General features: G+C 46.1%; 1 protein-coding gene across 2 annotated transcripts in view; it reads right to left on the bottom strand.

Moving 5' to 3' along the window:
• The window catches only part of ARFGEF2 (ARF guanine nucleotide exchange factor 2), a 629,301-nt gene that overhangs the window by 195,500 nt on the left and 420,048 nt on the right, over positions 1-13,753 (bottom strand). For both annotated transcript variants that reach the window (XM_085619427.1, XM_085619428.1), the window contains exons 31-32: positions 9,615-9,750; positions 7,660-7,798 (exon numbers count right to left, since the gene is read on the bottom strand). In XM_085619427.1, coding sequence (XP_085475553.1) covers positions 7,660-7,798; positions 9,615-9,750 — 275 coding nt within the window. The remainder of the gene's footprint in view (positions 1-7,659; positions 7,799-9,614; positions 9,751-13,753) is intronic.

Here is a 13,753-nt window from a genome sequence, read left to right as displayed (position 1 = left end):
GGTATGGTAATGAGCTCCAGGCAATAACCATTTTGGATAATGGCTAATAGCCATTTGTCTGGGGAGATGGAATTCCAGGTTAGAAGGAAATGCTGCAGTCTGCCTCCGACAGGTGTGATCCGGGGTAGCCTGAGGTAGAGTGACTACCTCAGCCACTCGTGAAGGGGGTGGCTCCGCGGTGGGAGGCACCTTAACTCAACCCTTGGTGTTATTGCCTCTAAATGAGCCACGGTAGCAGCTCTTGGTATATGAGGCTTGGGAATGCTTTTGCTGCAAGGTGAAAGCTTCTGAAGAGGTAGGCTTGTATGCTCCACGGAGACGAAAATTCCCCTGGGGAGAATGTGTTTGTAACGTTTCCATGACATTAGTGGTCTCCATCTTTTTTTACTTTTCTCTAAAGTAGAGGCTACTTGGGGACCGAACAGATGCTCTTTGTCAAAAGTCATGTTCCAAGCAGCCTGTTGCAATTTAAGTTTGAACCCAGGGAACCTGAACCAGGCATGACATCTTAGGAGAATACTGGTGTTTAATTGTCAGGAATCCCCTCCCGCACATGGATTCCCTCCCACGATGCCACTGCCGTGAACCTGGTGCGTTTGGAGGAGAGCGGACTACAACTCCCAGAATGCCCTCCGGCAACAATGCCTTATGCAACTCAAGAGTTCTGGTTACATAACACCAAGGGTAACGCCTAGTTTCCGTGTTATGCAACTCAAGAGTCATGGTTATACAACGCCGAGAGTACTACTTAAGGAGAAGAGCACTGGGACTCGGCGTCGGATATTCTGATCTTTACCGGAGTACCTGGTTGAGGTACACGGACCCGTTGGAGAGTTGAGCGGCGGAAGGAACATTCTAAGGAGTGGAGGAGAGGTGCTGCGTGTGCTTCCTGCCCGTGTCCTGTCCCGTTCTGAGAGCCGTATTCAACGTCATTGGGCACAGGTACCGTTGGTAGAGCCGAAGCTCCCAACGGCCTGACAATTGGAGAAAACGAGGTGTGTGCGAGCCGAAGCTCCCCACCCTCGTTACTTGGGTAAACACACGCCTAGAGCCAAGACGCTATCCAGGAGGTGTTTCCGCGTCTTAGCCATCGACACTCGTAGGAGAACTGGGATAGGTAGAGCGGCTGCTCCCATCCATTCTCTGCACCACCTTGGGAAGCATCACTTAAACCCGGATACAAGAGACGCACACTAGGAAGTGTTCCCAGCGCCTTTGTGTTGTGGCAGTACTCTGGGGGATACTGGTAGAGCGGCTGTTCCCAGGTGGTAGAGAGCCCGGCCGGGTGACTCCCACGTGCCCTCCCCCGTAGATTCCACAACCTTGGAACTACCCTTCACAGCGGTCGAGTGGCATTGTCGGCCACTGCTTAGCACTGTGCCCTCCGTTGGAGCATACCGGGTCCGGTGTGCATGCGGAGGACGGTTAGAAGAGCTGTGAATGGGTATCGTACTTTAACTGGTGATTCCAGTACCGGTATTCTTTGTTGTCTATAGTTGTTTATCTGTTTATTAAATCATCCTTAACCTCCATTTCTCTGGTCCGTCGTCTGTTGGTCCCAACCCCGAGAAAGCCAGGACGTTACATTAATCCCCTTGCAGCCTGTGTCTGCCGCATCTAGCGCACACCGTATAGTGGTGTCTATAATGGTTTGTCTCTCCGCTACCAACTGCTGACTCCATTTCTTATGCTCCTATGGGAGATACTGAAGTAACTCCTCCATCTCGTCCCAGTGGGCCCGATCATACCGCACCAAGAGAGCTTGGGAATTGGCGATACGCCAGGGGTTAGCAGTCTGTGCTGCAACCCATTTTCCCCCACAGCGTATATACACTTGCTCTTTTCATCTAGAGACTGTGTGTCTCCAGTGGCTTGGGAATTCGCTCTTTTACGTGCTGTGGTGGCAACTAGAGTGTCTGGTGGCATGAAGATGAAGATAGGGTCAGATGGAGCAGGAATATATTTTTGTATCCACTGCCAGTGTTATGACCCTAATAGAGTCCTTAAAGTTTTCTTCAGTATGTCGCAGCATACCTTTTAACATGGGCAGATATTGTGTGGCCCTGTGAGTAGTGGACAGTGTCAAAAAGGAAGTTACCCTCCAATGATTCCCTGTGCAACTCCACATTGTGGAAGGCTGCTGCTCTCGCTAAGACCTCTTGATAAGAGGATGCAATCTCAGGAGGGGAAGGGCGAGTGGGTAAAGGCCAGGACTCTATATCCAGGGGATCTGTGTCATGCATGTCCCATGGACCTTCCCCTTGTGCCCCACCCGTACCCACCAGTGTCTGAAGGTGATGACACCTGAGGTGACGTGACCAAGGGGTCTTATGGTGGAGGTGAAGGTGGTGGTGTAAGAGTGGAAGGAAAACAGGGCTGGTGTCCTTGCATATAGTTTGTCTGAGGAGGAACGTGTACATCCAGTGCTTCTTAAAAAGTAAGCCTCCTTTTTAGTGGTGGAGGAGAGGTAGGCTTTGTAAGTATGCAGCAAATCCCCAATTGTATGTGGATTTTCTTTTGTCAAATGTCCAGTTTTTCCAAAACGGGTTCGACAGGTCAAGTAGAGGCCAAGGAAATCTTTGCAGTTTTCGGCTACAAAGGTTTTGAGTCCGAAACTTTGGACTTCGAGGAGCGAGGTACTGTCTGGTGTGGAGATCGACTGCAGGGTTGGCACTGAAGGTCGGCTTGGTGCGGAATGTGGGTTTCGGTCCCAAGAGGTAGATACCGAAGGTTCTGCCTTAGCATGTACCTTTGGCGCCAGGCCCGGGGGCAGGGCATCCAAAACATGATTTCGGATCCGGCCATGGCCAAACAGCAGTGCTGGACCGGGGTCCTCCGAGTCTACGACCATGGAAGCCAAAGGAGAGGGAAGGGCAGGGGCGGAAGAACTCACAGGTTGATCAGATGGAGGTTCCTGCATTTGCAACTCTACCTCAAGGTCGGAGCCGGACATTTCATCTAGACAGAAGGCTTTCTCTTCGACGTCTGGTTGCTCCTGAGGGTGCTCCTCACGAAAATGTTGTTAGTGTCGTCTGTGGCTCTGTGAAATATCTCGAGGAAACGAGCTCAGCGGTCCCCTATGAGTTTTCTTTGACCTGAAGGATTTGTATGCGTCACAGTCCTATTTCTTGAGAGCTGGAGACAGACACAAGTTGCACTCTGAATGCTGGTCCATGTGAGGGTACTTCGCCTGGCAACGCCGACAAAACTCAAATGGCGTACATTCCATTACCAATGGAGCATTTTCAGGAAAACTGGTAATGATATCGAAGGTAGGCCCTGAAGGGTGGTGCCTTGAAGAGGCTTTGGTCGAATGGAGTCAAACCGGCAGAGTTTTTGATTGGAGCTGCAGATGGAAAAGTGCGAACAATAACAATACCGTCGAAGACAGAGAAAAGAACCTAAGAATTAAACAGAAAAGGAGTCGAAACATGGAGTGGAGGCAAACACATCTAAAACCGACGGCGGAAAAAAAACAATCTAACAATGGAGTCCATGCCCATGCGCATTTTCAACGAGAGGAGTCACTAGACCTTGTGAATCAAAAGACTTCTTTTAAGAAAAACAACTTGCGCAACTCCAGACCTAACACTAGATGGCAAGAGTATGCAGAGCATTTATATAAGGGGAGCAGTTTAGGTGCATTGTCCTGTTATTTTAACGCGCTTATTTTGCGCTGTGCTGGCGATTGGTTGACACGCGCAGAACTGCTGGTGCGCTCTTTTTAAATTTCCCCGTTTTCTATTTTCGTTTAGTTTAATTTAGTACTTTTCCTTGCTTTTAATTTAGGCCCCTTACCTGCACATTAAATTGGTCGTCACCGTGTTGGAGCGGGTCCTCTTCCTCGATAGCTCGCGCTTGCCGGCCATATTGGGGGAACTCCGGGACGCCTGGCGGCGCCATTTTGGAGGTTGACGCGCTAGTTGTCACAAGGACACTAGGCGCCTATTTAAGGGGAGCAGTTTAGGTGCATTGTCCTGTTATTTTAACGCGCTTATTTTGCGCTGTGCTGGCGATTGGTTGACACGCGCAGAACTGCTGGTGCGCTCTTTTTAAATTTCCCCGTTTTCTATTTTCGTTTAGTTTAATTTAGTACTTTTCCTTGCTTTTAATTTAGGCCCCTTACCTGCACATTAAATTGGTCGTCACCGTGTTGGAGCGGGTCCTCTTCCTCGATAGCTCGCGCTTGCCGGCCATATTGGGGGAACTCCGGGACGCCTGGTGGCGCCATTTTGGAGGTTGACGTGCTAGTTGTCACAAGGACACTAGGCGCCTATTTTAGACGGGGGATGGCGCGCAGCGGATCCGCGCAGCGGGACCGCCGGATTTCCGCCGGAGTTACGCCTGAGTTCAGCCCGTCTGCGCCCGTCCGCGCTGAGGACGGGCTGCAGGTCGGGCTGGACTCTAGTACTTTCTTGCCTCCCACACTGACGAGGAGGAGGTACTTAGCGCATGAGCTGCTGGCTCTTAGACCTCCGTCTCGACGTTGTCATCACAGCTGGTCGCCGAATGAGCTAACACGCTATTCTACCTGTCCATGGTGTCATGTGACGCTCTGCTCTCCTCTGATTGCCTTACCACCTAGAACTGGCTTTTTGATTAATGCTCGGTCACTTATAAAAAAATAATATAGCGTTTCACGAGTTTGTCAATGACAGGCAACCCGACTGGGTATTCGTGACTGAAACTTGGGCATCTGCCTCGTCAGGCCATGATCTGTTATTGGCAATACCGGAGGGCTACACCTTATACAGACAGGATAGATTGGTACGTAGAGGGGGGGGGGGCTTGGCAATTATCTGTAGGGCCCCATTTTTGGGCTCTATCAAAACACTGTCTGACCCTGCGGACGCTTTTGAGGCCTTATACTTTTGTATAACATGCTCTCCGACAGAGTCTTTTACTGGTATCCTGGTCTATAGACCTCCGGGTCCCAGAACCAGTTTCTGCTCTGAGTTGTTTCGAATCCTGGAGCCATACTTTGATAAACCTCATTTTTCTATCCTGGGGGATTTTAATTTTCATTTAGAGGATGTGGTCTCTAGGGATTCTGCTCAGCTCATTGACGCGTTGGAAGCCTGTGAGTTCATTCAGCTTGTAAAATACCCGACGCATCGGGCCGGCCACACCTTGGACGGGGTGTTTACCAATGATCCTAGACTCTCTGTTGGCTCTCCCCTCCCCCTGGTTTGGTCGGACCACTTTGCGGTACCCCTTGGTTTTTCATCTGTCACTAAGGTTCTTTTCACTGCTGCTCCTCGTAACAGAGTTTTGAAAAGAGGATACAGGAATATCAATAATCAAGCTCTCGCTCCTTTTCTAAGAGACTGTGATACTTCCGCTTCAAGAGACGTGGATGGGGCTGCTCAAGAGCTCGTCAACTCTATCACTATTGCGGTTGATGCGTTAGCTCCCGCCTCTCTACGCTATGTTGCGCGGCGGAAACCTTCTGCACCCTGGTTTACGGAGCCTTTAAGACTCTTAAGACAAACCTGCAGGACTAAGGAGAGGAAATGGCGTAAGTCATGGGCTCCTTCTGACAGAGAAGATCATAAACGGATACTTCGAGAATATAAATCTCGAGTTATTAAGGAGAAGCAGGAATATTTCTCCCATTTGACAACTGCGCTCCCCTCATCCAAAGAGCTTTTTAAGATTGTGGGCTCACTGTGCTCGCTTCAGACCCCTGACCCAGTGGTGGCTTCTCAAGAGCTCTGCAATAATATCTCCGACTTTTTCTATAATAAAATCTCGGATATCCACTCGGCCCTTGACAACCAGAAGAAGATGCTGGATGAGCATTCTCTGAGTAACATTAAGGCCTCGGAATCCTGGAGGAGAGGCTCACATATCTCTCTCACCCACTTTCCGCTTCTTTCTCTTGAGGATCTCAATTCATTGTTGGATCGGACTAAGTCAGCCTCTCCGGCTGATCCCTGTCCGCTGAAAGTTCTAAGGGACTGCAGGGAATCACTTCTGCCCCCGTTACTGGCATTCATGAATGCGGCCTTGACTCAGGGCATCTTCCCAATGGTCTGGAAAAAGGCCATAGTGAAACCCCTTCTCAAAAAATCCTCCCTGGATCCTGGAGTGATGAAGAATTTTAGGCCCATCTCCCTCCTGCCTGCCCCTGCAAAGATGCTTGAAGCCCATTTAAATTCTCAACTTTCCACCTTCCTTGACTCCTCTGGGTTCCTGGATAGCTCTCAGCACGGTTTCAGGAAGTTTCATAGTACTGAATCCGCTCTGACTATGGTGGTTGATAACATCCGGCGCAAAGTTGATCTGGGTCAGACGACGATTCTTGTTCTGCTGGATCTGACTGCAGCATTCGATACCCTGTCTCCCTCTACCCTTACATCGCGGCTGAGGGAGGCAGGGGTGGCAGGACAGGCTCTCAGCCTTCTTGACTCCTTCTTACATCTTAGAGAGCAAAGAGTTCTGCTGGGTGATTACCTCTCCCCTGCTAAATCTTTGCAATGTGGAGTGCCCCAGGGTTCGGCCTTAAGCCCTACCCTATTTAATCTGTATGTGGCCCCCCTTGCAAGATTAGTAAGATCGCAGGGGATGGAGGTAGTGTCCTATGCGGATGACACTCAGATTATGGTGTCCCTTAGCCATTCTCTGAGTGTCTCTGCCTCTAGTTTTAGGGCCTGCATGCAGATGGTCGCTGAGTGGATGGTGCTGAATTCTTTAAAACTCAACGCCGATAAAACGGAGGTTCTCGTGTTCGGCAAAGATCAAAACATCTGGTCCAATGAGTGGTGGCCTCCGTCCCTTGGAACCTGCCCTACTCCTTCCTCTACGGCTAGGAATCTTGGTGTCATTTTTGATACCTCACTTGCCATGAATAGCCAGACTAACAGGACCGTGGCCACCTGCTGGGGAATTATTAAAATCCTGAAACGAATCCTTCATTACCTGTCCCCGCAGGCACGAAAACATACAGTCACTGCCCTCGTGGGCTCTAGACTGGATTACTGCAATGCACTATACGCGGAGTCTAATAAATATTTGATACAACGTCTGCAGGTGGTACAGAACGCTGCCGCTAGATTCGTTTTAGCACTTCCTAGGGACTCTTCGGCAACGATGGCCAGGAAGAACCTGCACTGGCTCCCCATTAGTTTTAGAATTTCATTCAAACTTCTCTGCCTCACTTACAGAGCCGTGCAGGCTGGCCCCTCAAATGCTTTGGGGTCTCTGCTCACCCGATATACTCCTAGCAGGTCTTTGCGATCTGCAGACTCCAACCAGCTGGTAGTCCCTCGCTCAAAAAAAGCCAGATGGGGGAGCAGAGCCTTTTCCACTGTTGCACCTCTTCTATGGAATGGCCTTCCTCTAGAGATTAAGGCGTTACCATCTCTGTCTTTGTTTAGAAAAGCTCTTAAAACCTGGTACTTTATAAAGGCTTATCAGTAAGCTCTCCTGTTCTCTCCCAGTCAGCTTTATTTGTTAGGCGCCTTGACGCCCATTGGGCTAAGTTTGCGCGTTACAAGTTGTCCTTCATTCATTCATTCATTCATATATACAGCCTTCAACATTTATTTATAGATCTATAACAACAACAGTGCCATATTGTCATCTATTTGGGGAAAGATGATTTGTACAATATTAATTTAAATACAACAATATATGTACACTTGTAAATTAACTTACGCATTGGGGATGGTGGTTTTGAAGATTTCTAACATGCAAGTACAAGTTTGATCCCAGACTTCAGAGCTGAACTTCTCTCCATTTAATATAACCAGGTTATCTAAGCAGTTGGTCCCTGATCGAGCCAGTTGTTCATTATCTACAAAACAGACATTTTCACTTCAATGTCAACATCTTTAAATAATCAAATCTTGTTTGGTTAGCTTCAAATAAAAAACGGTATTTCTAAGTGTTAAGAACCCCAAAACATAGGCCAGCTGTTTACAGATTGATATAACATAAAACTTCCCTTGATATAACATAACAACTTCCCTTCAACTAGTATTATTTTCCCTTATGAAAAAAGCAGTTTCCCAAAGTCAGAAGTGATTTGTGAATTTAGGAGATGATAATCTAAGACACAATATACCCCAGCACAATTGATTAAAAATAACCAATTACATTTTCAAAAACTACTTGGGCATGACTTAGGCAATATCTTCCATTAGATCTGTGTACTGTGAGCCACCAGGTTTAAATCAAGGATGGAAAATGGGTCAATGCTAACATTGCCACCATTGTACCAGTGAGCAGAAATCACTTCAGTTGCGTCAAGCTCAATGTGGTACTCAATGTGCAATCATTCTGGGAAATTGACCTATGGTAGTAGAGAGTTATAGGAAAGGTACTAGGAAATGGTTGCTTACTTTTGAGCGGCCTTAACATTTTTGGAACAAAGTAGCCTTTGTAATCCTCTTTTATGAAGTTTAACAAGTGAAGGAATGAGCTGGGTTATCAGATTTAGGTTAAACCTTCAGGGTAACTGAGCTATGTATACCAAAATAGATGAGCACACATCTCTTTGTATGCATTTGAGGATTACTCTGCAACCAAGGAGAGGGAATGCTTTACGCACTTTTGTTCGGTTATTGATCTCTTCCTAGATTTTTGGGTATGTGGTACAGAATCACCATGAACAGACTAATGAGTTCATTTTAAGTTTGGTAGATGTTCTCTAAAACTACAGAGGTGGAGGAGGCCAGCCTGCACTACCTAAAAAATTCGGAGTTCTCTTCTACCAAGGGGCCAAACTGTAAATGAAAATGAAATGATGAGTAGGCCAAAATGCTATATTGGGCCACCCAGCATTGGGTCTATTTTTTTCTGAAACCAAAAGGGGAGCTTTTGCCAGAGGTTCTCCCACAGTGAATGGGGGCCATTGTAGATTTTTCTTATCTTGACATGCCTGTCATAGTGGTTGCATGTAGGAAAAAAACACCATCACTTTAATTAATTTAGTTTACAAACAACCCCTCCATTTACTCGTGCTATTCGGCCATCGTAGCCAGTGAGTGAACTCCATTTTCATCCCATGATCTAAATTAATTAAAGACATAATCCAATTGCCTATTGAGGAAGATGTAACCACAGTTTCTTTCTGTTTATCATTGTGCATAAGAATTTTGTAAAAAAGATTTTGATTTGGCATTTGCAAAAGTATATATGATATGGGCCTGATGAAGCGACATGTTGTCATGAAACATGCTGGCCTATGAAGGAACTGGGAAATCAAACTCGCGATTGATTTATCAATGTGTGACTACTGAGTTTCCTATTTGAATACTTTATTGAGCTCACATACAGTCTATGGGTTGTATTGAGTTTTTGTTTAATTATAATATTTATGATACCTAGAGTGGACCTCAAGTTTAAAAGATTTGTCAGCAAGACACAGGCTACGGATGATCACCCAAGCAGTATATGTGGATTTTTACAAAATATGAAATCTTAGTGTATGGATCAGTTTGAAGATGAGGCCTCCAGGTCAGGGGCTGCACCATGCTCAGCAGGGTTTTTCGGAGTACATATGTATGCATATGCATACACAATCTTTTCCTCTAGACCCATCACTCAGTTTGTTGTCACATGTAAAAAATATCCATACACTGAAAACAAACATCTATGAATGAATGTACCTTGTTGAACACACCACTGCAATTGTGCAAATATATCAGAAAGAAGAACATCACTTAAAGGTTCATAGAACTGAGTGAACACATCACAAATGGCATAAAGTGCATGGTTGCAAGTCGTGGTCATCCATTCTGACTTCTGAAATGATAAACAGAAAAACACTAATTAAATGTACATAAACCAATGAGTTGTATTCATCAATAATGTAAACTTAAACGTTGTCTAATCTTTATTCAAAAACGTATACAATTAATATCTATCGGTTACTATACAGGAGTGCCTCTTTTTCCCCCAGGAACATGATTTATTTCTTACAAATCATTTCAGTCTTGATAATGAAGCACCAAACAAACACATTCCTCCTGTATCTATAGTTTTGTTGCTTTTCACTTCTAAAGAATGGCCGAGGATTTGGGAAGGTGGGGGGAGGGGGTGGGGGGGGAGGTAGTTCTTATTATGCAGGTGACTAACTCGTGTTTCCTGGTTACTGGCCAATACACAGTTTTGCAGAGTTTCTTGCTTTTCCTACCGCTATGCCCTTACATAGTTTTTTCCTTGCAAACTGACAATATATTCTTGCAAGTACAAGTTGTCATTAAAAATGGATGGGCCATTTTCTCATGTGAGCTTTAAAAAAGTTTTGCACATGACTGGCTCGATATTGGTGAACTTTGTTTTTTTTTATTACCTCAAACCAATCTAAAAGGGACTCAAAAGTCCCGATATTAATGTGAAAACCCGACAAGGTGTAGTGATCACAGTATTTTCAAGAATTATGAGAAGTTCACAAGAGGAAATCAAGTCAACTTTGCACACCTGCAACTATGTTCCAATCTGCCTCTCCTTTCAACTGCTATTCAAACCAAATCACCCGATTTTTTTTCACAGACTTGGACTAAAACCACAGATTGAAAACGTTGAGGAGGCCGATATGTACATTTAAAATAGCATAACTCCAATGCTTAGTGGCCATTGACAGCAGACAGCACTGTCATATTTAACAAAGTAACGCCATTGTGACATACTCGGCGCTCCCACTGCCATGCAAAACCATATGCACTGGTCATTCAACATAAATTGCACCGAATTCCCAGACTTTAAAAAGGCAGAACAGTTGTAATAACTACGCCTTTATGAGTCTCCAGTTTATAGCTCAAAACATCACCAAATATGCAAAGACCCCTGCAGTCTGGAAATTCTTTGCTCAAGTGGTCTAGTCACCACAAAGAATTCTTGAAGAGCCTGAAGGTAGACTGGTGCTAAGAATGGATGACAAAACATGTGCTGCCTCCTAGGCAGCTAATACTGAAGTAGAACACAAATTCACTGGTAGCTGGTGTGGATCCAGAAGAATGACTGTGACAGATGGTAACATTCAACAAACTTTTTGTCAATCTAGTGGGAAAGTCTGCATAGAGGGCGGATTTCTATTTACACACATTTGAGTTAAAGGACTTTGGGATGGTGTTAGAATGAGTTATGCTTGTGAGCCACTCCTCCCTTTGGTTGTCATGCTTGTGCCCCCCCCCCCTGATCGCCACGCTGAGGACATGGCCGGAATCACGCAGGAGGTGTTGTGGTGCTAGGGGGCTGCTCCATTTGGGCATTGGATATGGTCCTTCTGGAGAATGTCAGACCTCTTAGACCCCTTGGTCTTTGACTTGATATCAGGCTCTACCAAAGCCCCGAGAACTGTTACCGCGCTGTAGCCACAGTCACTGCGCTCCTCTCTCCTGGGAAGCGGAGTGAGTTTCGGGCATGTGGCAAGGCTGTCGGGGGATGGTGTTGGTGGGAACCAGTGCGGATGTTGGCGGGTCAGGTTGTGTAGACTTGGTGTGCCAGAGTGCTGGAGCAAGGTATTGGCCCCCTAGGGCCCATGCCTCTAGGGCCTTTCAGCAGAGTCAGATAGAAAAGGAGAAGGAGTAGCAGCAGGAGCTGCCTTTAGGACTAATGTGTGACCGCTTTTCACCCTTATTTCTTGTGCTGTGGAGATTGTAAAGTTGGTAGAGGATTATAATGCCCATCAGGATTATCAGGCCCTGTAAGGAGTGGCAGCTAAAAGAGTGCCTTGTGTGCACTCCTGTTCTATGGGCTTTAGCTTGAGGGTTGACGCAGCGGCTGTCAGCAACAACCAAGGGAGGGGGTAAATGGCTGACAGACTTTGATTAATTATCCCAGATGTCATCAGGGCAGGGGAGGAGAAGGCGGAGGAGCCCTGCTACAAGCTGCATCTGTGGGGTTTACAGCACTTCCAAGTCCTAGATTTTCAAGGCCCTGTCCCCTTCTTAGAAGAATCCATCCCTCTAACATCACCAAGGTCCTCTTTTTGACATTTACAACATTTATCATTGTAGGTCTTGCAGTGGGGAAGGCGCCGACTCTTTAACAGAGTTACAATAGGGAAATGGCGAACAAATGCTAATGCCCGTTTACCTGCACAGGGAACAACACTGGATGGCTTCCTACAGCAGACAGTGGGGGTGATTACCAGGGAGATAGACCTGACTGAAAGACGTCTCTCTCTCTCTCATCATCCACTGGGGTGCAGCTCATGATGGAGCCCCCTCAATTGACTGCAGATCTGATTATTTGCCCGTCAGAGGGGACTGAGAAGTGGGCGCAAATCCTATTACTCTGGACTCTGAAGATGTTTCTTTAGGAGAAATCAATACTGCCAGTGGCCCTGGAGATCCCATCAAAGGGGCTTCGGAAGGCAGAGAAAATTACAAAAATGATATGACTAATGCAGTTCAGACAAGAAGGCAGGTGGGGAAGAGGACTGTAGGTGGTTCCAAACCCAAAAGACTGTGCCCTGGCCCACTGACCACCTCATTACCCCCAAATGAATGTGTCAGGCCTTGAGGGAAGGTAGAGCTGGGGGCCTCGTTTCACAGGGCTTAGTGGAAGATGCAGGTTCCAGTGTTGTATTTGCCATAACAGGCTTGCTTAACCCGTTTTATGGCTTGCTAGAAATCGTTGTGAGGAAGCTAATGTTGCAGGGATTCTGCTTATACACAGAACTATGCTTAGAACCCCAGGACCTCAGTGAATTGTGGTGTACCAGAAACTCACCTCAGAACCCAGAACCCAGTATCCGGCTAGCATAAGTGTCCCATTCGTTATCCAAGATTTAGCTCAGAGATCCCAATGAATAGACAACCCAGAACAAGCGACTCAGGGTACTCTCAGGAATGGTGGGAATCGGAAATACCTGTTCGTATATTATTCTCACATCAGTCCACAACAATAATCAACAGAGACACGTTTGTAAATAAAAGGGGTTTATTTTTATAGACCACGTGTCCTAAGATGCAGTACTTTGGCTAATACAAGCAGACAAATGATTAATATCAAAACCAGCAACATAGTTACAATACCATAGAATATAAAAGGGGTGATCATATTATAATGACAGTGGATACTACCACCTTCCCTTGACTAAGAAGCTAATATTATTATTATGCTAATAGAAGGTCTCTTAGGCTTGAATAGGGGACCCCATACCTTAAAGATCAGCTTAGTGAAATCACATCACAGGAGCATCAGGAGACTTCTCGCAGGAAGGCTCGTCTTCGGTCTGAATAATAAACATGATGTCTGTGATATTAAAAGCACCAACTTTCAGGTATGTGCAGCTGCGCGTGTGTTATGGCTAAATAGTGGGTCGATCAACCTAGAGTGAAAAACATGCATTGTGTAATATTCCAGACTGTTTGTCACACCATGTACAGACCAAGGTCGCTGCGCAGAGCTTGGGATGGTAACAACAGATTGCTCTCGTGTGAGGCAAGTCTCGAGTCAGCAGTTTATTTAAGAAATAACATGTAAACGCAGTGTCGTGTGCAAAAGCAGAAAGATGGCATTCTAACATCTAACGTGGTTATGCTAACTTAACAATGTATGTGCGTATTCAGGAAGAACTCACTACACGCCCCCTTGATCGAAGCACTATTGAATAGGCAAGAAAAGAGAGAACGCAGAGTTCAGTTTCGTCAGAGCAGAACAAGGCGTAACCAATGCAGAGTTTCAGAATGCGCCAAAGTCCGAAACTACAAAAAATATAAACCAGGGTTTTTTTGAAAGAAAAAAATAAGGAAGTGGAAAAAAAAAACTCAAAACGACCATCGGGAAAAAAAAGAGA

Source organism: Triturus cristatus, chromosome 7 (assembly GCF_964204655.1).
Source record: "Triturus cristatus chromosome 7, aTriCri1.1, whole genome shotgun sequence".
Lineage (NCBI taxonomy): Eukaryota > Metazoa > Chordata > Amphibia > Caudata > Salamandridae > Triturus > Triturus cristatus.
This window is presented reverse-complemented; position numbering and strand designations above follow the sequence as displayed.